The following is a 27,697-nucleotide window of genomic DNA, read 5'->3' as shown; positions in this document are numbered from 1 at the left end:
GGAACCAAAGTCGTGTTATCCGTGACACCTACTCGCGAACAGATATATGCACGTGCGAGAAGAAGCAATGCATTTGCCCGATGACTTGAAGCAACATTTCAATAGGTAAATGCATGAAATTCTGCGATCAGGATTTCCCAACCAAGTAATGCATATGTAAGAACTGGCGAAATACAACAATATTTCTTCGTCTAAATTTTACAATTCAAGTATTTATTTGACGTGAATATAAAGTTTGTCAGCAAAGTCTTTCTCGATTTGAGTTCTATAGAATTCTGACTTTCCTTCGCTATGGTAAGTCCCCTCTTGTCCTTTACACTGGCAATCATGCGACTCGCTGAGTTTCGTGGGTTTCGACGCTCAAAACCAGCAGGGCCATGCGCGGTTGCGCACTAAGCAGAGACAAATCTGCAGTTCTGCATTTCTAATCAGGTCTTTACGAAAGTGACGTCAATCGATTCCTCATGTCTTTTTCGATCAAATTGGATCTAAAAGTGATATAATTCGGACCACAATTAAGGAAATTACGTGGCAAATTTTTTGCAGAATTGAAAGCCCGTTTCGTTAAAAATAGTCCAATTTAAATTATTTTCTGTCAATTTAATCGGAAGAATGCAAGTAATCCATTGGTGTCACTTTCATATTGATACGATGAAAAATAAACAAATTATGTTTCTGTATCTAGAGACGCGGTAGCGTCTCGACGCCAAGTACATGTTTCGACACCCTATATATGTCGACTGTCGCTACCGCTATCATTTACTCGTCGCCCGGCTAATCCAACCTAACCTGAAACTTATTTCATTAATATCTTATCACGCCTGCAATATTTTCTAAATTTAAAGGCATTTTTCATATGTAAACCGCATATATGCTTTCGAATAAGACCAAGTTCAATAAAATCGGTCCACGCATGACAAAGATATAGTAATATCGTCTCATGGATCAATCGGAAACGGTAAAATTATTCTTCTGATTCTCCTCCTTCTTCTTCTTCAAGAAAATTTTCGTCAACATAATACGTATACGCATTACACGCACAGCTTCAGCGAAAAGAAACTGGTATGTTTCGTTCGTCGACTCTCGGGATCATTCGGCAGGGATCGTCGTCCATCCTTGTACATATACCTATGTATATTATTGAAATATAACCTACCAAGTGTCAAATAAGGAAAGTTGGCAAAATTTTCTGAAATGTCACGAGTCCTTACACCACATAAGAAGCTGAATTACTGTCTCAATTAACAAGGTAAGTCGCCAAAATTTTTTAATAGACTTTTTATGCAGAGCTTATAGAAACGAAGAAGACACACAGACTTGGAAGTTGTCCGGAGAAGGTTCGACAGAGAAGCATCTTCTTTCGCACAAGTTTCTAGGCATTTATACTGTGCATGTACAAAATAATATATTGTTTTTATAGCAGCAAACTATTTTTACATTAGAATTTCTATATAAAGCTTATAGAAATGAAGGGGACGCACAGGCTTGGATAGAAATGAAGGGGACGCACAGGCTTGGATAGAAATAAAGGGGACGCACAAGCTTGGATAGAAATGAAGGGGATGCACAGGCTTGGAGGTTGTCCGGAGAAGGTCCTGGTTAGATCTCTGTCCCTGATATAGACAGAGAAGCATTTTGTTTCGCACAAGTTTCTGGAAATTTGTCAAATAAGGTGAATCGCCAAAATTTGTCAAATTAGCATAGCACTAAGAATTAAGAAAATTATGGCGGAATGCTTGCAAGGTAGAGCAGGTCACATCAGTGAAAAAAGTACGCTGAAAACGCATCCCTTGATACTTTTCAATTCTTTGTGAAATATATTCGTAATAATTTAAAATCCCCAGTAGTTCCCACGCTTTTCATTAACTTTATTAGTTTCCCATTAACAATATTTATTTCAATACACCAATAAACATGCAATTTTTTGTTAATGTTATTAATTTTATTCTAGCCATTGTGCGTTCAAAACATATTGGATCTCTTCGTTCATTTTCGCTAAATTACCATTAGCTTTTAAATTTCCTGCAACAAGACCTTCTGTCATACACTCTCCACTCTCATACACAGGCCACTCTATTTCTATAAGTTCTATGTTCAGTTGCAACTAAAATGGGGCTTTTATATACAGGGTGTCCGCGGGAAGACTGGACAGCCGGATATCTCCTAAAGTATTAGAGATAATTTTTTTTTACATGGAATCGCATGGTTCGAGAGGGCCAATTTATTAGCGCTGACGATTTTTTTCTTTCATTATTATTTTAAAAGATACGATGGTCAAGTTCGGTTTTTTAAATGGAACTATTATTTAAAGAAATCAGTTGATAGTGCGTTCCAAGACAAATTCAATATGCTTTAATATATACACTTTATTTCCACTGGTTTTTGAGATATTGCGCTTGCAAATTTACTGATTTTCACTGGAAGAAAACCCGCTGGAATTGCAAACACCGGAGGCGGTCTTGCTTTCACCACGGGTGGCATTGCTCGTTGAAACAGATACCTACCTGCCAATGGTCTACGACAGGGTTCGCAGGCCCAAAGGCTGGACAATTCTTGTCTGTCAGAAATGCTACTTAGGTAGGCACATCTGCAGTATCAAGAAGCGCACCGTTAATGTTTCAAAACATCATAAAATTAACTTAGAGTTTGTACGCAAGGAGAAGTAGGAAAATATGACTGAATTTTCGACTTCAATAGTCTTTTATTTCGCACTTCCTTCTACGCTCGGATGGCTGGTTCTTTTGAGAGGGATGCAAATTCGATTGGTTTGGTTAGGAGGTGTGAACGTTGCTAGAACAAATTTCAACCATAGGGAGCAGATTGTATTAGGACCAATCGAATTTGCATCCCTCCCAAACGGCTGCTCTCTTGAAGAGGCCCTCTTCACAGAAATACCTCCTCCCCAATGTCCGCCTTCTCTCGCACGGAATACGTCAACGCATGCTTTTGTTTTGATATTGGAGTTCATGTTTATACTCGAGAGATAAGGGATCTGTTCGAATTTTTGGGAAGGACCACACGTCGACAGCGGGCTACCCCTTTTCTTCCTGTGTCTCTCCACGAGGCGTTTTGGCGGTGGATTGTAGGAGCGTAGATGTCTGGATGCCAGTTATTGAACTCAGGAGATGATAGAAACACATTATTACAAAACACGCATGCACTATAATTAAAGTAAATCGTATTCCTCTCGGGCAGGAGTACTGATAATGTTCGAACATGCGCCCTAATTCCCGCAGACCGATTACACGGAGGGTAGTCGGGTCACACACTGCACAAATGACACAGGGTGATTCTGGAGCTACGCCCGTCAAAGGATGCGGCCTTGTACCCCGTGGTGAGGATAACCCCCCGCAGTGCCTCACCGAATTTTATGGCTTTTTCCGGAAAAAACGTATGAATCCTGGGCCGGACGAAGCGAATTGAGGTCGACCCCCGCAGTTGAGGGTGAAATATCTATTATAGCGTATTAAGAAATTCTTTTCTTCATCGTATCGAAAGGGAAGTGACACCAATCGATTCCTTATGTTTTTCTGATGAAAATCATACCAAATATCATGCAAATCGGAATACTTTGACACAAGCTATTTGTATTCCTTAGTTGTCCGATTTATACGACATTTGGCATGGTTTTCATCGGAAAACCCCAAGGAATCCATCAGCGACAGTTCAAGGCAAGTACATAAAGCTGCTTTCAGTCAAATACTTGACCTGCCGAGGCTAGGTATTCTCAGATCATCGATACCCATACCTTCCCTCTCGCGGGCTTTCAGATAATTTGTCAATTTAAAATTCTGACAATATGAGTACACTTTCATTATTTTGCGTTTTTAAATAATTCTTATTCATCAACACCTTGACCTTGCCTCGCCAGACCAAGTATTTGACTGAAAGCACCTTTATGTATTTGCAACTCAATTTGATTTCACATCCTTTTTTATTTTGTAATTATTATTATCTTCTATTTTTTGTGATTTATTTGATTTCATGTACTTGGCGTAATTTTTTTTCTGTTTTAAAGTTTTTTATGGAGATAATCGATGACACGTGAGTTTCGTGACGCGTATTCTCCCACTATATCGCTTGCCTGCCTCGGTGTTCCTTTTCTCAACGTTTTCTGACTCGCTCTCGTTCTATCTCGCTCTAGCCAGAAGTGGTGGGGATACCTGACGCGTAGGCGAAACCGAGTTCTTAGAGTAGAAATAAATACATTAGAATAGGTCTGGGTTAGCTCCGAACAAATTCAGGAGTTTTATTGGTCAGAACATTTATTCTTTCTCGATCACTTCATCCCGTCTACGCATAGCTTCGTAACGCACCCAACTATTACGCTAACAATAAGAATAAGTAACAGCCACACGGCTACGTTCAGACGGAACCGAGCAGCATTCCCGTTACCCCACCATACCCTTCAGGGGCCAAGCAACTCCAACTGATAAATCCATGATCGTCAGATGGTAGTGAGTGATTTCTCCTCGATCGCTATTCGCGAAAACGAATCTACCGGCCAACATATCTGAATACGATCTCAGGATAAAGATGCAATGAAAGATGAAAAATTATTCGAAGCCCAAAATGAAAGGTTTTCGAATAAACAAAGAAAACTAATAAGCATCCGAAGATATATAGAATTTTAGATTTAGAGTACACACCCCCTCCCCAGCCCTCACCCAAACCTCGTGTTGATCGGCCATTGGGGCCATTCGAAAGTAAATCCTTTTACTTAAATAATGCACGTCTCTGCATAGGACCGTAAAGAATTACAAAAAAAAAAATCAGGAGACTTTTCCTTGTTATATATTTTATACAATAGTCGGAAGAATAATAATAAGAGCAATAATTGCAAATAATTGCTGTAACTTCCACATTCTGAAAATATGAAATCAGTAAATCAATATTTCCGGTATTAGTAAAAAAAATTCTAATCTCTCCTTTTTTATTTTAAATAATGTGGTCATATAATTATAACACAAATTCGACAGCGATTTCAAGTGATGTCACGGTAAAAGCGTTAATTTAGTAAATGTATAGAGTTCGTAACAGTTCCTAGTCAATGTATGCCTAAAATGCATACAGTGTGTCCCAAAAATGTCGGAGTTCCTTGAAAGGGATGACTCAGGGGGTGATTTGAAACAACTTTTTCCTTAGCGAAAATATTGTCCGAAGCTTCGTTAACAAGATATTAACAAAAATCCCCGACCAATCAGAGCGCGCGCCTTCCGCCCGAGCTCCCGTTGTAGCGTTGGCTACGCGGTAGGCGGCTGCGCTTGTACTACGAAGGTACGAACAAGCAAGTCGAACCATGCATCGAAGGAAACCGCGTTAAACAGTTTTTTTTTTAAAGCAGAATCTTTAATAATAATTGTTTGACGTGATAGGACAAGAAATACGCAAATTTCGTTTTCAAATAAGGCATAAACGAAAAGGTAATGTAACAAAAAATGTACAACAAGTGATCATAATTCGTTATTGAGGTAAAAATCCGTAGTTTAATCACGGCCAACATAACTAAATTTAAAAAATAATATTAGGTGTATGAATAAATTCTTTCAGACTGGATTTACATAATCGGTATAAAGCAACCGAATTTCTATCGCAGTGATATTCGTAAGCTACCAGAAAAATGGCAAAAGGTAATTAACAATAATGGAAATTATTTCGATGATTGAGTTGTTTTCATATTTTTTAAATCAAACTGTTATTAAACCCTAAAATCGAACAGAATTTATTTCTACGCCCGAAGGGGTGAGTGTTACTTAATTTATTAGTGATTATTATGTGTAGAAATAAATTCACCCTTTCCTTCCTTTTTGGAAACCTGTGTCATTATGTAGGTCACTGTGCCGATCCTGGTCATCGGTGGACGAAAAGATTTATGGTAGGGTTGCGCCCAGTGCTCAGCTGATCGCAGGTATAACACCACCCGAAGGTAAGGATCGCAACGTCAAGTGCATCCGGGTTAATATACCGAATATTTACTTCACTGCACGGCCAATAACACTGATCACTAAATTTACTTTTCATGGAACGTGTTGTTCCTACGTTATAAAATTGGTGGCCCCGAAAGGGGCCGATTACTGTTAGTTGAGCAGTTGCTCGATGTGACCACCCTCAGCGTCTATGTACGCCTTGCGGCATCATTGACTCCGTTGAGAATAATCTTGACGCCAAACGCCGAATCGTACCCTCGCTGGGGGTTTGAATGTGCAGGTATTCTCGTGCAAGCGCTCGCACAGTAGCACTTGCGTTCCCGTTGTTCCAGGCGTACACCCAGAACAACGCGTAATATTCTTAAGCGGAGAACATTTCTGGGACGAGATTGCTAGCTGACCGGCAGGATTTTTTCCAAGCAACTTCCTCTACCCCCAAGTAGTTTCTCTCGTTCCATTATGAGTTAACTCCCACCAGAACAAGAGGCTTTAGGTAAAAAGAAGCCAGCACATTTTTTAAACACACGTTCTTTGCAGATGTGCAACGAACGACCCATCCTACACTTTCACCTAAGTTCGCGCTCCATCCTTTTACTGTCAATGTACCCGTTGCTTCGAGGTAGGCAGCAGACACCACGTGCTTCGGTTCGAAAGGGTCCGAAGAGAAGAGAAACGGAAAGTCTTCGAGTTGCTATAAAGAAAAAAATACTGTTTCCTGTTTCCCTTTTCCGATACCCTGAGTTCACGTCTGCTACGAGGCGGAACCAGCTAAGCCATAAATTACCCAAAATAAATCGTTCTCTACCGCCGACTCGCAGGACAATATGGAAATAAACCGCGACCCTGGCGAAATGCTTTGGCCGACCAGCCTGATTAATTTTTGGGAACTAGCATTTAAAAAGTAATATCCAACATCAATACGCCTCGCGGAGAGATACAGGAAGAAAGGGGGTAACTCGTTTACTGCGCGTAGTCCCGCCTGCTTCGTGTTTCCTTCAAATTAAAGACAGATCCCTTATCTCTCGAGTATAAGCACGCGCTAAAATTACCAAACAAAAGCACGCGTTGACGTGTTCCGTGCGAGAAAAGGTGGGCATGAATTCCGATTGGTCGTAACCTAACAAATCTGCTCTGCATCTCTCCCAAACGGCCACTGTTTTGAAGAGGCCTTCTTCTCAGCCATGTCTCCTCCCCAAGGCCCATCAGTATAAACATCGCTTGAATTTCAAAACATAAGCACGCGTCGACGTATTCCGTGCGAGAGAAGGTAGGCTTCAGGGAGGAGATATTGCTGTGAAGAAGGCCTCTTCAAGACAGTGGCCGCTTCAGAGGGATACAAGGCAGATTGGTTAGATTAGGACCAATCGGACGCGTGCTTTTGTTTTGAAATTCGAGTGCGTGTTTATACTGGTGGGCCTTGGGGAGGAGACATGGCTGAGAAGAAGGCCTCTTCAAAACAGTGGCCGTTTGGGAGAGGTGCAGGGCAGATTGGTTAGGTTACGACCAATCGGAATTCATGCTCACCTTTTCTCGCACGGAATACGTCAACGCGTGCTTTTGTTTGGTAATTTTAGCGCGTGCTTATATTCGAGAGATAAGGGACATGCCTTTAATTGGACGGAAGGACGAAGCAGGTGGGACTACGCGCAGTCAGCGAGTTACCCCCTTTCTTCCTGTGTCTCTCCTCGAGACGTATTTAAAATTAATTGGATAACGGAAACAGGGTTGGTATGCCTTTTCTTCTTTATAGCAACTGGAAGACTTTCTGTTTCTCTTCTCTTCGGGCCATTTTGAACCGAAACACGTGGTGTCTGCTGTCTATCTCGAAGCAACGGATACATTGGCAGTAAAAGGACGGAACACGGACTTAGGTGAAAGTGTAGGATGGGTCGTTCGTTGCACATCAGCAAAGAACGTGTGTTTAAAAAATGTGATGGCTTCTTTTTACCTAAAGCCTCTTGTTCTCGTGGGGGTCAACTCATAATAGAACGAGAGAAACTACTTGGGGGTAGAGGAAGTTGCTTGGAAAAAATCCTGCCGGTCAGCTAGCAATCTCGTCCCAGAAATGTTCTCCGCTCAAGAATATTACGCGTTGTTCTGGGTGTACGCCCGGAACAACGGGGACGCAAGTGCTACGGGAATACCCGCACATCCAAACCCCCAGCGAGGATACGATTCGGCGTTTGGCGTCAAGATCATTCTCAACGGAGTCAATGATGCCGCAAGGCGTGCATAGACACTGAGGGTGGTCACATCGAGCAACTGCTCAACTAACAGTAATCGGCCCCTTTCGGGGCCACCAATTTTATAACGTAGGAACAACACGTTCCATGAAAAGTAAATTAAGTGATCAGTGTTAGTGACCATGCAGTGAAGTGAATATTCGGTACATTAACCCGGACGCACTTGACGTTGCGATCCTTACCTTCGGGTGGTGTTATACCTGCGAACAGCTGAGCAGTGGGCGCAACCCTGCCATAAATCTTTTCGTCCACCGATGACCAGGATCGGCACAGTGACCTATTTAGTGACACAGGTTTCCGAAAAGGAAGGAAAGAAAGGAAAGGAATGCCCGTAGGGGTGAGTGTTATTTAATTTATTAGTGATTATTAAGTGTAGAAATAAATTCTGTTCGATTTTAGGTTTCAATAACAGTTTGATTTAAAAAAAAAATAAAAACAACTCAATTATCGAAATAATTTCCATTATTGTTAATTACCTTTTGCCATTTTTCTGGTAGATTACGAATATCACTGCGATAGAAATTCGGTTGCTTTATGCCGATTATGTAAATCCAGTCTGAAAGAATTTATTCACACACCTAATATTATTTTTTAAATTTAGTTATGTTGGCCGTAATTAAGCTACGGATTTTTACCTCAATAACGAACTATGATCACTTGTCGTACATTTTTTGTTACATTACCTTTTCGTTTATGCCTTTTTTGAAAACGAAATTTGCGTATTTCTTGTCCTCTCACTTCAAACAATTATTATTTAAGATTCCGCTTTAAAATAAAACTGTGTAACGCGGTTTCCTTCGGTGCATGCCGACTTGCTTGTTCATACCTTCGTAGTACAAGCGCAGCCGCCTGCCGCGTAGCCAACGCTACAACGGGAGCTCGGGTGGAAGGCGCGCGCTCTGATTGGTCGGGGTTTTTTGTTAATATCTCGTTAACGAAGCTTCGGACAATATTTTTGCTAAGGAAAAAGTTGTTTCAAATCACCCCCTGAGTCACCCCTTTCAAGGAACTCCGACATTTTTGGGACACCCTGTATAACCTAACCTACAATCGTACGAAAATGGATAAATTAGGGCTCTTCACACGGACGTTCCTGCACGCGGTGAGTCGCGCCACACGCCGCGCGGCACGCAAAAGTACATGAACGCAGGAGCGCGGCGCTCCTTCGTGCACGCCAGAAGGTTATACACTCGACACTACTTAGAGACAGCGGGTTCAGCCTCATATTTCTGCATCGACTCTATCCACATGCTTCTTTCCACGATTCACCGCAGTGGTGTATTGTGTACTACCTGTTCGATGTATATTATCGATCTGCGAAACGATTGGCATGACACGATCGCAATATAAGTTCGCGAAAAGTATACGAATTCCTAGATATACCTGGCTAATAGGGGATATCATAAATGCTGTTACTGTATGACACACTGTAACATCTGTTTTTACGAAGCTACATTTGGTTGACCTGAAGGTGCTACAAATTATGGAAATGGTTTATGACTCACAAGAGAACATCCCGAACCCGGAAATTCGAAAAATTCTGAAATTCTGTAAACATGAAGGGAATTTCTTCCCGATTATAAAGCAACTTTTGTTTGCTGCCCAAATTCAATCTAAAGGGGTGTAATTGGCACCTGAATAACCGGTTATTTTCCGATTTAGTATTATAACTCGTGAGCTGTAAAATAACTTTTCCACCAAATGATAGATTTAATTAAAAGAAGTAACTTTTGTCTTGAAATTTTTTTTCTACCTCCTGCAGTTCGCAAGTTGTAACACAAAATCGGAAAATAGCCGAATTTTCAGAGGTTAATTTCCCCCCTTCGAGTGAATTTGGGCAGCAAACAAAATTTGCGTTGTAATCAGGAGGAAATCCCCTACATATTCACAAAGTTCCAGAATTTCTTGAATTTTCGAGTTCGGGATCTTCCCTTGTCAGTTATAACGGCCGTAAAATTTTACAAGGGTACATTAAAAAATGTCCAAATGTTTCCCCGGTAATGCGATGGCAAATGAAATTGCAGTTAATACATTCACTGTTATGACAATCATAATTATTACTCTTAACGGCAATAATTACCATGTCATTGCTTGTTTAAATATAAAAAGTAATATTGATAGACAATAAAAACACATAGGTATGCAAGATGTTTTGATGAAAAGTAGTCTTCTGATTGCGCGTGATGCAGGTCAAATTTTTCATCCACGCTCTTGCGTGGCACGTTCGAAAAATTGTGGCGCACCAGAAAGCACCACAGTCCTGCCCGCGCGCAAACCTCGACTCCAGAAGAGTTTACATAAGAGACAGAAAAGGTAGTTGGAAAAGGAAAACGGCACTTGAAATCCAGTGTTCGGCGTGGCGCGTGGATTTCCGACAGTGCGGAAAGTTCTGAAGCGTGCGCCGCGCCTGGGAGCCAAGCTTCTGCTAGCCGCTACAAGCGGTAGGAACTGAACGCGAATTATTTAAAACCAAATAATTAAATATATTTACTTCCAGTTTTGTGGCTTGATTTGTCAATCTTTAGGGAATATGAAAAAAAAATTGTATGCAAAAATTATTGGGTTACTAAATAAACGCACCACTGGCCTTGTTTGAGACAAAAAATGTTTAATATATTTCACTATTAGCCAAAGCTTTGTTAGAAGATAAAATACTGCATGTACATACAATCACCATAAAAAGAAATGAGAGAAAAACTGTTAACACGTGGTGAGAAAGCTAAAATAAAAAATATCCGTTTACGTTCAGACACGTCAACACCGCAGCCAAGCAACCGATCGAGTGTCCGGAAGCCCGGAGACACATACACGTTAGACACCAGCGCCACCATACAAAGTGCTTAGCAATAGTACTAACTAGAACACACAAGCTCCTCGTACACACGCGGGACATTCAAAATACCAAACAAACAAAAACATTAATTTGCACAACACGGACTATATACTACCGAAGGAATATAATACAATATATTTCAACAAAAATAGTGGTTATATCCGCAGTTATAGTGCTTCAAATAGAGTGCCTTACAAAACTCATATGCGCACTGTTAGCATAAAATCAGTCGTTGTAATCGTCTGAAATAGATTAATAAAGGATTAATAGATTAAATTTTATTAACCAAAATCATAATGTTATTTATTTTCATCTGCAACCTAGTAAATTATGTCTGTACCTACCTATCGCAAACTATTTGTGTAAAATCTAAACATTCGGATATTTAGTTAAAAAAATAAATATGGATATCTGAAACCGGATCGTGAAACCGTATATTTCGATACACGTGTACCCATGAATTTCAGTACACGGATACTACGATCCGTGAATTTCGATACACGTGTTCGCGTGTATCTTCAATACACGTTCTACGCCGGGATCTCTAGTAAGAAGTGAACGCGATTTAAGAAAGGGTCAAAACTGATTTGATTGACAACTATGTGGGTGATTAATTTCCGCAGATTTAAAAAACAGAACTTGACCATCGTATCTTTTAAAATAACAATGTAAGAAAAAAATCGTCTGGCCTAATAAATTTGCCCCATCGAACCATGCAATCCCATATAAACATTGTGTTTCGGCAAAATGATCTCTCTCTTTATTTATCTCTCTCGCTATCTATCTTTCTTTTTCTCTCCCTCTCTTTCACATCAGCCACAAGAAACCACGAACATTCTCAAGCAGCTGATTGATTTCATATTTACTTTTCGCGATCATACATACATACTCTTCCACACAACACCTCACATACACTCACACACACACTCTCGCTCTCGTGACCGACTCGTGTGCTCGGTTATGCAGAGCAGTAGTCTCTTGTATCTCTACAGTGTAATCTCTCGTATCGCGAACTGTTACCTCTCTATTAACTGTATCACCTCATTATTTATCTCTATATTTCAATAAACCGCACTATTCTCAACATTTTTGAGTTCTCTCTATACACATTTTTTTTCTATCTCGAATACGTTAGGAAATATTCAACTGTTTACTGTTCCCGCGGACACCCTGTATGTACCTCTTTATTACTTTCTGCCGTTTCTTTTTCCATCTACATACATGCCTAGTTCGCATAGCGGTAACCACACTTATACAGATTACACAAATTTCTAAATTTTGTATTTCAGACAACAATAACTGCTGATTTTATGGTAACAGTGCACATATGAGTTTTGTAGAGCTCTCTATTTGAAACACAATAATTCCGGGGTAACCACTATTTTTACATACATTTTTTTTTCATATTCCCTAAAGGTTAACAAATCAAGCCACAAAACTGGAAGAAAATATACTTAATTATTTGGTTTTAAATAATTCGCGTTTACTTTCTACCGCATGTAGCAGCTCGCAGAGGCTTGGCTAGAAGCGCGTCGCGCGCTTCAGAACTTTCCGCACTGTCGGAAATCCACGCGCCACGCCGAACCCTTGATTTCAAGTGCCGTTTTCCTTTTCCAACTACGTTTTCTGTCTCTTATGTAAACTCTTCTGGAGTCGAGGTTTGCGCGCGGGCAGGACTGTGGTACTTTCTGGCGCGCCATAACTGAGTCATAAACCATTTCTATAATTTGTAGCACCTTCAGGTCAACCAAATGTAGCTTCGTAAAAAGAGATGTTTCAGTGTGCCCTACAGTAACAGCATTTATGATATCCTCTCTAAGCCAGGTATATAGAGGAATTTGTATACTTCTCGCGAACGTATAACGCGATCGTGTCTTGCCGATCGTTTCGCAGATCGATAATATACATCGAATAGGTAGTACACAATACAAGACTGCGCTGGATAGTGGAAAAAACATGTGGATGGAGCCGACGTAGAAATGTGAAGCCGAACCCGCTGTCTCCGGCATTCACGTACTGTTCCGTAGCCCGCTGGCAGTTGGCGCGCAAGATGGCGCGCCGGACCGCGCACAAGAACGTCCGTGTAAAGGGCCTTAAAGTCCATTTTATATATATTGGGCGGTGAGTTTCGGGAGGGGTATTCTTCCACCACACCGCTTGCCTACTCGGTGCTCCTTTCTCTACGTTCTCACTCTCTCTCGGGCTACGCGTGCTCGTTGCGCGGTGGGGATTCTGTGTCCGAGAGGTACGCACACATGCAGCGATTCCGAGTGGTCGTTTCTCGCTTCTTTCTTACCGAAGGCGAGAGCGAGATGGAATGAAAGCGAGTCTAAACACGCTCGTGCCCGGCGCGCACGCAAAGGACGGAGTATCAGGCGTACGAAAAACGGAGCGAGACAAAGTATGTATCAACGCGTCATCTGTCTTGTACCGTTCCTTGCTTGCTTTCAGTCCCCCTGACTCGTTCTCATTGTATCTCGCTCTCGTCTTCGCAGAACAAGAGCAAGTCAGAAGTGGTGGGGATAGCGCCAAGCTTCAGACGTGTAGGCCAAGCCGAGTTCTTAGCGTAGAAATACATGCATACATCAGAATAGGTATGTGTGTTAGGTCGGAAAAAATTCAGGAGTTTTATTGGTCAGAACATTGTTTCTTTCTCGATAGTTTCAACTCGTATTGGTTTACGCATAGCTTCATAACGCACACAACTATTACGCTAAGAATAAACAACAGCCACACGGCTACGTTCGGACGGAGTCCAGCAGCGTTCCCGTTACCCCACCATACCCTTCGGGGGCCAAGCAACTTCAACTGCCAATCCACGGTCGTCAGGTGGTGGTGGCTGATTTCTCCACGCGCGCTGCTCGCGAAATGGACTTTAATCTGTCCAAAGGAGGTGAGAGCATACGGTAGAAACTCTTGTTGCAGGGAATTTAAATGCTAATGGTAATTTAGCGAAAATGAACGAAGAGATCCAATATTTTTAACGCACAATTTATTGGTGTTGGAATTTGGAATAAGATTAATTTAATATGTTTATTGGTTAATTGAAATATTGTTAATGAGAAACTATTAAAAGTAATGAATAGCGTGGCAACTACTGTGGATTTTAAAATTAAAATATACTATTACGAATATATGTTTCACAAAAGATTGAAAAGTATCAAGGAAGATGCCTTTTCAGCGTACTTTCTACACTAATGTGACTTGCTCTACATTGCAAGCAGTCCGTCATAATTTTCGTAATTCTTATGGCTTTTGACAAATTTTGTCGCTTTACCTTATTTAACAAATTTCCAAAAACTTGTGCGAAAGAAGATGCTTCTCTGTCTATCGTAGTAAATATTATATATTGATTGTCTTCATCTAACCTTCTCCGGACAACCTCCAAGCCTGTACATCCCCTTCCTTTCTATTCAAGCCTGTGCGTCTCCTTAATTTCTATAAGCTTTACATACAATCTATAAATTAAAAATAATTTGCTGGAATAAAAATATCTGGAAATTTAAATGCAATGCAATTTGTTATAATATATTATTTTGTACATGCATAGAATAAATTTCCAGAAACTTATGCAAAAGAAGATGCTTCTCTGTCGAACCTTCTCCGGACAACTTCCAAGTCCGCGATTCTACATAAAGTCTATTAAAAAAATTTTGCGACTTACCTTGTTAATTGAGACAATAATTCAGTGTCCTATGTGGTGTAAAAACTCGTGACATTTCAAATCAAATTATTTGACACTTGGCAGGTTATGATGAGTGATTGACACTTGGCAGGTTATAATGAGTGATTGACACTTGGCAGGTTATAATTCAATAGTAATAGCTATATATGTACAATTTTTAGATTTAGGGTACAAACACCCTTCCCACCCCTCCCCACAAATCTCTAGAAACTAACACATGGTTCGTTCTTCCTTCGTCGACTCTCGGGATTATTCAGCAGGGATCATCGTCCGTTCGGGAATTTATTAGTTTACGAGATATTAATAAAAAAAACTTTTAGTATTTCTGCTGACTTATTCCGACATCACGCATTCCACTTCCCAACTTGTTCTGGATATTAGTATTAGTTGGGGCTAGATTAGTGCGGGGGGCACGTATAGTGATATAAGTTTGGAGATTTGCGCCAGAAACTTGGAGATGCAATCCATCCTATTATACAGGGTGGATACCTACTTATTGATAGGCAATACTCTAGGGGGGTGATTCTACAGGCCAAAATAAGACGAAAATATAGAATACAATTTTTTAATATCGCGCTTCGTTTTCGAGAAAATTGGCATTGAATTTCAGCTAAATATGCATGCAATTTATGCGCCTGAGAGGCACGCGGAGGTAAGGCGAAGGCTTCCAGCTGTCCGTAGGACAAATTGGGGGGAGGGAAGGATAGTTAGGACTACGTATATACAGGGTGTCCCACTAAGGAATGGACAGCGCGATATCTCTTAAAGTATTGTCGATAAAAATATTAAAAAAATAGGGAATTGCATGGTTGGAGGGGGCCCATTTATTAGCGCGAACGAATTTTGTTTTCGACTATTATTTTAAAAGATACGATGGTCAAGTTCGGTTTTTCAAATGGAACTATTTTTTTTGAAGACCTGAGTTGATAGTGCGTTCCAAGACAAATTCAATAAGCTTTAATGTATACACTTTATTTCCACTGGTTTTAAAGATATTGCGCTTGCAAATTTACTGATTTTCACTGCAAGAAACCCGTCTGGAATGGCAAAAACCGGGGGCGGTCTTACTGGCGCCACGGGTGGCACTGCCTGTTGAAATGGATACTTACCTGCCAAAGGTCTACGCCAGAAATGGCAGGCCCAAAGGCTGGACAATTCTTTTCCGTCAGAAATGCTACTTAGGTAGGTACATCTGCGGTATCGAGAAGCGCATCGTTACTTTTATTTCGCACTTGCTTCTACGCTCGGATGGCCGGTTCTTTTGGGAGGGATGCAAGTCGGATTGGTTAGGTTAGGAGGAGTGAAAGTTGCTAGACTAAATTTCAACCATAGGGAGCAGATTGTATCAGAACCAATCCAACTTGCATCCCTCCCAAAAAAAACCGGCCATCCGAGCGTAGAAGCAAGTGCGAAATAAAAGTAACGATGCGCTTCTCGATACCGCAGATGTACCTACCTAAGTAGCACTTCTGACGGAAAAGAATTGTCCAGCCTTTGGGCCTGCCATTTCTGGCGTAGACCTTTGGCAGGTAAGTATCCATTTCAACAGGCAGTGCCACCCGTGGCGCCAGTAAGACCGCCTCCGGTTTTTGCCATTCCAGAGGGGTTTCTTGCAGTGAAAATCAGTAAATTTGCAAGCGCAATATCTTAAAAACCAGTGGAAATAAAGTGTATACATTAAAGCTTATTGAATTTGTCTTGGAACGCACTATCAACTCAGGTCTTCAAAAAAAATAGTTCCATTTGAAAAACCGAACTTGACCATCGTATCTTTTAAAATAATAATCGAAAACAAAATTCGTTCGCGCTAATAAATGGGCCCCCTCCAACCATGCAATTCCCTATTTTTTTAATATTTTTATCGACAATACTTTAAGAGATATCGCGCTGTCCATTCCTTAGTGGGACACCCTGTATAGTTAAAAAAAAATAATTTGTAAAAAAAATTAAAAATAATTTTTTATTAATATTTCGGAAACCAATAAATTCTCGAAGCTACAGTTTTAGATTTAGGGTCCACACCCCCTCCCCACCTATCCCCTCAAGGCTCGTGTGGAAAATGATTCTCCTTCTTCAACCAAATTTTGTCGACATAACGCGAATTTTTTCTTAAAAAATCTTACCATTTCCGACAGATCCATGAGACGATATTACCATATGGACCGATTTTATTGAATTTGGTTTTATTCAAAAGCTTATATGCGGTTTACATAAGAAAAAAGCCTTTAAATTTAGAAAATATTGCAGGCGTGATGAGATATTAATGAAATAAGTTTCAGGTTAGGTTGGAATAGCCGGGCGACGAGTAAATGATAGCGGTAGCGACAGTCAACATATACAGGGTGTCGAAACATGTACTTGGCGTCGAGGCGCTACCGCGTCTCTAGATACAGGGTGTTTAAAAAATTTATGGGTTGATTTCAGACACCAGAGTAAGACGAAAGTTAAGACTACCGACCCTGATAGCCAGATCTGGGCAGCAGAATCTGATATCAGAACCGTAGTCGTCTGTCTCCGCAGATGGCTGCGTTCTGAGGTGCAGAGCCTGATGTCAGTGCCTGATATCAAATCGGCAGCAGATCGAGAGCAGATTCTGTCGTCCGCTTGGCACTGCCAACAGCGCCATCTGAGGCCCAGAATTACCAATTTCCTATGCGTGACGTCACATGAACATTCCTACACACCAACACAAATGTACCGTTACTATTGTAGGTGTATTCCTACCCCTATATAACCTGCCAGCAGATTGTGCAGTTCATTAAATAATTAATTTTATTTATTTTCAAAAGTATTTATTCTTTCTCGATAATTGTTACAGAATAATATAAGTAGCGCATATAAATTCGAAGAAGAACATTCAATATTTACATTTACAAATCACAATATCACAATACATTAACAATATTAGGTGCGATATCAGAAGATTTTCTATATTTTCGACTTCTTTTTTGTGTAGAATCACCATACAATTCCATATTCCGTATTGTGTGAACGCTGAAAACAAATAGAACATTAGTATAAAGTTAAACGTAACATATGAATAAACAGGATACATGCGATACTTACTTCAGCTCAATCTTCGCACAGTACACACCCTAGGCGATCATGCATGCTCCTGCGAACATTAACATTTATAAGAAAACATGTGTTAAATTATTATTTACGAAACAAGACGCTAAACTTTCGCGCATAACCCTACTTTTTTGTCTTGCAGATAATGTGAATCTCGATTTCCGAGTGTTCGTCTTCAAGCACAACGGATACTACTTTGAACAAACGGTATGGTATGTAGATGTAACATCTGTAGCAATGTGGCGGTACAATGGGCTACGCTCGGATTGGCTCCGCCATAGTGCCGAAACTCGTAATTGGTCAAGACTCTACGTCCAGTTTGCGTTCGTTTTCGAGGGCTCAGTTGGCGATGACTGTCTTTGATAGAGGCAGTCCGTGCCGACAAAACCGAAAAATATTCTACCCGATTCGAAGCACCAATATCCAGACAAATCATCTCGAAGTATCCAGAAAGCAAAGGTAATTATGAAATTGAATAATTTCCAATTATCTACGTCGCGGAAATCAAGATTCGCATTATCTGCAAGACAGAAAAGTAGGGTTATGCGCGAATGTTTAGCGTCTTGTTTCGTAAATAATAATTCAACACATGTTTTCTTATAAATGTTAATGTTCGCAGGATTCCATGATCGCCTAAGGTGTGTACTGTGCGGAGATGGAGCTGAAGTATCGCATGTATCCTGTTTATTCATATGTTACGTTTAACTTTGTACTAATGTTCTATTTGTTTTCAGCGTTAACACAATACGGAATATGGAATTTGTGACGAAGCGTCACGAGACGCGCCGATCCGATCCGAGCCGAGCCGAGGCACGCCGCGCCGCAGCGGATCCCCCCACCCCGCGACCCACGATTCCGAAAATTAGTACGCGCCGTCCCCCTAGATCGCGTCTCTTTCCCGCAGTTACAATTACTGCGGAGTAGCATATAAGCCCCGCGGCAGCCGAAGAGGAGCAGCTGAGTGGGGGTTAAGGAGCCCTCTCACCACAGGAGGAAATGACTGGAAATTGCCCGGATTCAAACCATTGTGGACGCTTCGGCGTAACTCTTCCATAACCACACCGTTCTCGATAAAGTGGCTGGACATTGCCCAGGCTCTCAGAATACGTCCCGTACCGTAGTCAAGGTGGCTGGATATTGCCCGGACCTTGGCTGACCGTACCTCCGCACCGCTTCTCAGTAGAGTGGCTGGACATTGCCCGGGCTCTCCGAGAAACACTCCGAACCTTCCTGTACTGTAGGCGAGGTGGCTGGATATTGCCCAGGCCTCGGTCGACCGAGCCTCCGTACTGCCTTCCGTAGAGCGGCTGGACATTGCCCGGGCTCTCTGGAGACACGCAACCTCTCCCCTCTTATAATCAGATACCCCGCTCCGTCGACTCCGACGTATCGTTGGATGCCCGCGTCGGAAATTACTCGTAACTGTATATACGAACTGATAGATTTAATAACCAATGTACATAAACCTAGGATAAGTGAAACTGTACATAAGGAAGAATAAAGGCTTTTGAAATTACCAGTCGAGATAGAGACTCGAGAAGAACCGAACCCTGCGACTCGACTGAGCTACCGGCCGAGTCTCCCCGATCCCGAGTGACGCCCACGCAGGTGGCCGTCACAAATTGTATGGTGATTCTATACAAAAAAGAAGTCGAAAATATAGAAAATCTTCTGATATCGCACCTAAAATTGTAAATGTGTTGTGATGTTTTAATTTGTAAATGTAAATATTGAATGTTCTTCTTCGAATTTATATGCGCTACTTATATTATTCTGTAACAATTGTTGAGAAAGAATAAATACTTTTGGAAATAAGTAGAATTAATTATTTAATAACTGCACAATCTGCTGGCAGGTTATATAGGGGTAGGGATACACCTACAGCAGTAACGGTACATTTGTGTTGGTGTGTAGGGACGGCCATGTGACGTCACGCTTAGGAAATTGGTAATTCTGGCCCTCAGATGGCGCTGTTGGCTGTGCCAAGCAGACGGCAGAATCTGCTGTCGATCTGCTGCCGATCTGACATCAGGCTCTGCACCTAAGAACGCAGCCATCTGTGGACACAGACGACTACGGTTCCGATGTCAATCTCTGCGCTCTCATGCCAGACCCTGCTACCATTCTGATGTTAGACTGCAGACAGATGGCTATCTGCGGATATTGCGGTTTTCCCATGCATCCTGACGAAGTGAAATTGAAAAGAAATTTCACAAAGAAATTCCAGTACTGTAAATACAGTTTGTAATCCGTTAATACTACAAGAAACAAATCTAAACAGCGAAAAGTGGAAAGAACGAAATTTTACTGGATTTAATAGTTGAATCTGTTAAAGAAACTAATAAAAAATTTTAATTCCCTGTTAAATTATGTTATCGATTAGAATAAATGAAAGAAAATAATGAATTATATAAACACACAATATTTCCTTCCCCGTTGCAACTTTTTGGCTGGACTAAAGTGACCAGACGTTTTATGTTAGAATGTGGGACATGTAAAAAGAAGCTTACCACCTTCGTAAGGACATCATTTTCTTAGTTTATTTAATTATAGAAGAAAGACATACTTCTGATAAATTAAAACAAAATTAAAAACCCTTTTTTTCATAACAAAAAATTAACCACATAGATTATAGAATATCAAAAATATCTATATGGATATATATTTTTACTTTGCGCCTCTACGAAAATATTAAAAAGGTTACATGTCCAATCCGGGACAGTCCCACACGATCCAGAACCTCTGGTCACTTTAGACTAGACATAACCTCACTTATTTGCACTCTAGGGCCATAACCTTGTGCACAATTTTCGGACAATGAAGATTGCATACGTTTTTAATTTTGATGAAATAAACTATATTTTAACAAAACATGCCTTAATCTAGGTACCTACTATAGCTAATAAGCCGTTTACACGTCTAGCCAGACACCCGTTCATCTATTGGTTCTAAACTGTCCATCGACTAGCCGTACCATCCATCTACAGATGATACGGACTATGAGTAGAATTTTCATGATTTTATGCTTAAATACATTAATGTTTTTGCTTACAGTATCATTTTTTTTAAATTTATAATTTTGACGTGCAAAGCTTTTGATTTTTTTTAATACAACAGATATTTCTAAGAAACACCTTGATGTAAACATCGGAATCCGCTAAACCGTCCTGCCTACCCTACATGTGCCCTTTAAAATAATGAAACCTTGTCCTAACGACTTTTTCTATACGACCATAAATAAGGGAGATATTTAGGTGTTCCCATTTAAATGCCCCACCCTGCATGTAGTATAAAAAAATGTTTGAGTTCCTTGAAAGGGGTGACTCGTGTGGTAACTCGAAACGACTGTTTCCTTAGCGAAAATGTTCTCTGAGGCTTTGGGAACAAGATATTAACAAAAATCCCCGACCAATCAGAGCACAAGTCTACCGGCCGAGCTCCCGCGGTAGCGTGGCTAAGCGCTGCGCTTATACTACCAAGAAGCAAGTCGGCATACATCAAAAGAAATTGCGTAGAAAAACAAATGAAAAATATATAACAATTCACCTGCAGCTTGAAAACCTGATTCACTAGGTCCCTGAACCGATCCTAAATTATCGACGGACGCGCCTAGTGCACAACTGGTCCAGGTAGACGATTACCCGTTGTATTTCGGTTAGGTAGTATACCTGGAACCAGTTGTACACTAGGCGCGTCCGTCGATAATCAGGATCGGTACAGTGACCTAGTGAATCAGGTTTTCAAGCTGCAGGTGAATGGTTACATCTCTTTCATTTGCTTTTCTATTCAATTTCGTTTGATGTATGCCGACTTGCTTCTTCATAGCATAAATGCAACGCGTTGTCACGCTACTACGGGAGCTCGGCCAGCAGACTCGCGCTCTGATTGGTCAGGGTTTTTTGTTAAATCTCATTAACAAAGCCTCGGTGAACATTTTCTTTAACCCGGGAGTAGGCGCGTGTCGATCTTTTCGACCGACGATTTCATATGTTTTGAAACATGATCCATAGCGTTCGACTGTTTACTTTTTCCGTGGAGCTATTCCTCTTTGAAGGAGTTCTTGACTTATTTATGTTACGGAGCGACACTTAGCGCACTCGTGTAGGTTTTAAATCATACATTTTTACGCGTCGGTCTTTTCGACCATAGCGCGCCTGCTAACGTTAGTCTCATTTCGTCTGTCGCGTACGACGCGTACTGTGTGGCAATCATCGCTAATACTAATTTCGAGATTTCTTATTGATTGAAAACATTGAAGACGAGATCAGTGATTCCGCAGAAGATTCCGATTATGTTATACAATCCGATCACGATACAGATTCGGAAATTGATTCCGCGGATATAGAAATATCAGATGTAGAGGAGGCGTGTACTTTGAGCGAAGGAAACGTAAGTATTTATTCTTTATTCTCAAGATGCAGTTTCTAATCCGAGGAAAATATAAATATTTAATACGTTTATGAAACCATAAATTTATAAGTATATTTTTTGAAAAACAAATATAAATATAAAATATATTAGATAATTACTATTATTGAAAATTAAAAATCAAGTGATAAATTCAAATTGATAAATAGACAATGTAATTTTATATTTTGCATTCGCACAAATTTTTATATAACATTTTATTTTTAAAATCAATTACAATGCATCATTTGTATAAACATAAATTTTCCAGAACTCATAATATTGTAATACGATTAATCATTTTATCATAAAAAATGAAGATTATTTACGTATATCGATTCTGAAGTAAGTAAAATACAATGTTATGCATTATTTATATTATTTTAGTCATTTTATTAATTTCTGATTACATTACCATCGGTCGAAATGACCGACGTTCGCCTACTAACGTAAGTTATTTGGCGCGCCTACTCCCGGGTTAAGGAAAAAGTGGTTTCGAGTCACCACTTTCAAGGAACTTCGACATTTTTGAGACACCCTGTAGAAAATAATTATTCTGGTTAAATGTACCTCGTCAGTCACGATCTTGCCGCAAATCAGCGGGGCGATTATTGCAATCACGGATGCGATACAATTTGTGATGGACATCATTGTACCGGCAAAATTTGGACTCAAATCGATGTGATTAATTTGAAATCCGCAAAGCGATCCAGCGTTCAATGCTACAGCCACCACGAGAATAGCCACAGCTACAAATTGTGTGTGTTTGGGTATTACAGCTAGGCAGATCAAAGCTATTCCTGGTCCCCAATGAGCAATAGTGTTGCACACCTTTCTGGCTACACCTCTTGAAACACCTTTTTCCAGAGCGTAATCGCTTAGCCAGCTTGTTGGAAAACTTAGAATCCACATTGCCAGATATGGAAGAGCCGATATAAGGCCATTCTGTAATACAAAAATTTTGGTGTTAAAAAATTCTAGAATAGTAGGGTACGTTATTGTATAAAGACCACAGTTGTTATATAAACGACCTTAATAAGACTCGGAGTTCGCGTTCAATATACAGATTTGTCTCGAAAGAACAGGGAGTCAGTTCGGCTTGCTTTTATTGCCTTATCACGTAAAGTGAGAAAGACTCACGCATACGTAAACTGCCCCATTCATCACGGCAACAATAGAAGAGGGGGGAGGGGGGGGGTAGTAATCCTTATTTACAGTCAAAAATCCCGTCCCTCTTTTAAGACACTACAGTGATCCTCCAGCGACTGGACTCGAAGAGTTGCCGCCTGACACCCCGCACAATGGGACAAACTGCTCCTTTTTGTGTCAAAATCATAGAGCTTTTGATATGAATAAGATAGACAGATGAATCTTTTTTTAGGTTAAATCTAAGATGATGCAGAATAAGGAAAAAATATTCAGAATATATGAGAAACAAGTTTTGACCTTCGAAATCTACGTCAAAGTTGAAAATTTCGGATTTTCCGTTATAACGCGTGGTTGAAGCTTTTCTTCACTTGTTATACATTATTTCCTATAGATTTTGACGTGTTGAATTCGAATCTGTTCGCAGAATTTGTCTAGGCCTTCAGAATTTGATGAAAAATGCGATTTAAGAGATTACGCTGACAAGGGACGTTCGGCAACCCAGAAATTCAAAAAATTATGAAACTCGGTATCCAAGTAGAGCAGTTCATCCGTAACGCAACTCTAGTTTTGTTGGTGTCATAATGCAATTTTTGGGGGTAAATTCATACCTTGCAAAAAATACAGAAATTTCTTTTCCGTGGAATATTTTGAGAATGGTAAGAGATATCGAAATGAAGTTTAAACAAAAGATACATCGTTTTCTTATATCCATAAAACCGCATAAAAATAATTAAAAAAAAATTCATAGTTCTCAAGTTGCCCCCACCACCATGTCTTAAAATTAAGTTTTTGTATTTTCTATACATATGCTGAAATACCTGTGGATGATCTCTTTTCATGCATATAAATAGTGGATGTGCCATATTTTCTTTGACAAACAAATAAAACCTCTATTACCCAATTTGAAGTCCATTTTAGCAGTTTCCATTAATAAAGTGGTTTCTGAAAGCCATATTTAAATTATTATTTATAGAAAATTTAGACAGCTTTCAATTATTTAAGCAAGACTCATCGCTTTTTGTACACGCTGTATTGTTTGATTTCAGCATATATTTACAAAATACAAAAACTTAACTTTAAGGGTTAGTGGTGGGGGTAACTTGAAAAATATGGATTTTTCGAAAATTATTTTTACACGGTTTTGTAGATATAAGAAATCGATGTACCTTCTGTTTAAACTTCTTTTCGATATTTCTTACCGTTCTCGAGATATTCCAGGGAAAATAAAATTCTGCATTTTCTCCAAGGAGTGATTTCACCCCAAAAAGTTGCATTAAGGCACCAACAAAAGATAGGGTTGCGTTACGGATGAACTACTCTACTTACACTCCAAGTTTCATAATTGTCTGAATTTCCAGGATGTCGACCGTCCCTTGTGAGCGTAACTCCTTAAATCGCATTTTTCTTCGAATCCTGAAGGCCTAGACAAATTCTGCTCACAGATTTGAATTCAGTGCGTCAAAATCTATACGAAATGATGTAGAACAAGTCAAGAAATAACTTCAACCACGCGTTGAAACGGAAAAACCGAAATTTTCTTCGAATATGTCAAGTTTGACGTAGATTTTCAAGGTCAAAACTTGTTTGTCATACATTCTCAATATTTTTCCCTTATTGTACATCTTAGCTTCAACCTCGAAAAAGATTCATTCCTCCATTCTATTCCTATCAAAAGCCCTACGATTTTGACACAAAAAGGAGCAGTGTCTCCCACTGTGCGGCGTTCAAGGGCTGCCAAAGACTGCTGAACAGCAGTGATGCCCGAGCTTCGAGAATTCTAGGATGGTCTTTTTCAAATTGACGTTGCAAACAGTTATTCCGAATTTCCCGCCTCAGTCTAAATTTCAAACTTTTAACTCTGACAGGGTTGATCGCGGAGCTATACCCCTATACGGAGAGATTTTTCGCCACCTGCGTGTAAAAGCCACAATAGCGGCGTACTGTTCCAAAAGATGACATAAACGGAAGCCACTAAAGGCGTGGCGTAGAATAGCTAAAAGGTTAAAACATTCAGACACAAAAAGTGTAGAAAAAATTCAAAGGCTGCTACAAATAAAGATACATTTCGTTAGATGCCTCTTACGTCCGATTTATGGAGGCACTACATTCAGGATAAAATCACAAAAAAGAAAATAAGAACATTAGATTCTGAGGTTCCAGAACTAAAATAATAAATAAATGAATAAAAATTCAATTTCTCAATTTATGAAAGTATTGGTACAGATACAACTAGCCTATTGTTTATCAACATCATGAATTTTAAGGAAAGCATTAAATAAAGTATCAAATGAACCATTTGCAAAAGCTTTTCACAACAATTGTGGGGATTTTAGAAAGTGTGACGACTCAACATATGCATATAATAATAAAATAGTTTATTAACATGGATATACAGGGTGTCCCAGAATTGAGGGACATCCCGGAACATACAATATCCTGATGCAAAAAGAAATCGAAAAGTCCTTAACCGTTTTCGTATCTGGGGTTTCGTTTTCGAGATATTAAGAAAAAAGCCCGACCAATCAGAGCGCGAGCCTTCCGCTGGAGCTCCCGCGCTTGCGTGGTCGCGCGCCGTGCTTATACTCGAGAGATAAGGGATCCGTCTTTAATTTGAAGGTAGGACAAAGCAGGCGGGACTACGCGCAGTTTTGGGTAATTTACGGCTTTGTTGGTTCCGCCTCGTAGCAGACGTAAACTCAGGGTATTGGAAAACGGAAACAGGAATGGTATGCCTTTTCTTCTTTATAGCAACTCGAAGACTTTCTGTTTCTCTTCTCTTCGGACCCTTTTGAACCGAAACACGTAAAAGGACGGAGCGCGGGCTTTTGTGAAAGTGTGATCAGTGTTAGTAGGCGTGCAGTGAAGTGAATATTCGGTACATTAACGGACGCACTTGACGTTGCGACCCTTAACTTTGGATGGTGTCGTGTACCTGAGATCAGCTGTGCACTCGGCGCGTCTGTCGTTGACCAGGATCGGTTCTGTGATCTAGTGACACAGGTTTTCAAGGTGTAGGTGAATTTCCGGAAGGGTGAGTTTCAGTTATATTATTGGCGACTATTATTTTTTAAATTTAACGCAGGCGATAATTCTCCAAATTTCCGTACGTAAATTTTTCTTCGCAGTTTTTAAACGGACTTATTCATTATCAACAACAGTTTGGGCCGTTATTGAACTACGGATTTTTATCATAATAACCAACTACGATAACTTTTCGTTCGTTCCCTGTTGCATACCTTTTCGTTTGTACGTTATTAAAAAAGGAAATTTACGCGTTCCTTATCCTGTGACTCCAAATAATTATTACTTTCGATTCTTCTAAAAAAAAAACAACTGTGTATTCGTCTTTTTACGTTACACGTGATTTTCATCCATTTATCCTTTATTCATTATTCACTTTAAATGGCAAACAAAGCATGGCAAAAGGTTAGATTTTTTTGTTACGTTTTTTTTATTTATCATTCTACGCAATTTCCTTCGATGCATGCCGCCTTGCTTGTTCGTAGTCGCAGCGCGGCCCGGCCCGCAGCCACACTAGCGCGGAAGCTCCAGCGGAAGCCTCGCGCTCTGATTGGTCGGGCTTTTTTCTTAATATCTCGAAAACCAAACCCCAGATTCCAAAACGGTTAAGGACTTTTCGATTTCTTTTTGCATTAGGATATTGCATGTTCCGGGATGTCCCTCAATTCTGGGACAATCTGTATATGAATATAAGTAAATGTGGAACCGAAGCGTAGTCAATTTATAAATCTTCCCGCAATACGCCCAAGACGACGCGCTCTCCACCAAGTCTCCACTAGCTCTAACCTTTCGCACCGCTGACCCAACGGTCCCCAATCTGCCCCGCATCCCCGCGCCAGTCCCATCGGAAAAGCCACCCAGTGCGTAAGGCACTTGACTCCGAGGAATGATGACGCCACACAGTGTAGAGCTGTACGAGTACTTGAATATTCGGGTAGCTTGAAATCCGAACCAATCCGGGACTCGGTTTCCAAGCCGAGCCAGGTACCCGAAAGAACCGAGCGACTAGGATAGAACCAAGTACTTGAATGTTTTTCAAGCGGTCCGAAAGAACCGGGCGGATTGGATGAAACCGAGCGGCTCGGATAGAACCAAGTACTTGATGTTTTCCAAGCGGCCCGGAAGAAACCGGGCGGATTGGATAGAACGAAGAGGATTGAATTTTTCCAAGCGGCCCAAAGAAACCGGGTGGCTTGGAAAGAAACGAGCGGTCCGCTCGACCTTCATTCGGACCGTTCGTTTCTTTCCAAGCTACCCGGTTTCTTAGGGCCCGCCCGCTTACTTTCTAAGCCGCCCGGTTTCTTTCGGGCCGCTTGGAAAAATTCAATCCGCTCGGTTCCATCCAATCCGCCCGGTTTCT

General features: G+C 40.5%; 1 protein-coding gene across 2 annotated transcripts in view; it reads right to left on the bottom strand.

The window, feature by feature from the left end:
• The window catches only part of LOC143377199 (putative inorganic phosphate cotransporter), a 163,058-nt gene that overhangs the window by 9,048 nt on the left and 126,313 nt on the right, over positions 1-27,697 (bottom strand). For both annotated transcript variants that reach the window (XM_076828245.1, XM_076828244.1), the window contains one exon: positions 22,738-23,112. In XM_076828245.1, the coding sequence (XP_076684360.1) occupies positions 22,738-23,112 (375 nt within the window). The remainder of the gene's footprint in view (positions 1-22,737; positions 23,113-27,697) is intronic.

The sequence above is a fragment of the Andrena cerasifolii genome, chromosome 15, assembly GCF_050908995.1.
Source record: "Andrena cerasifolii isolate SP2316 chromosome 15, iyAndCera1_principal, whole genome shotgun sequence".
NCBI classification, from domain to species: Eukaryota; Metazoa; Arthropoda; class Insecta; order Hymenoptera; family Andrenidae; genus Andrena; species Andrena cerasifolii.
The sequence above is the reverse complement of the archived record's forward strand: the minus strand, read 5'-3'. Positions and strand labels throughout refer to the sequence as shown.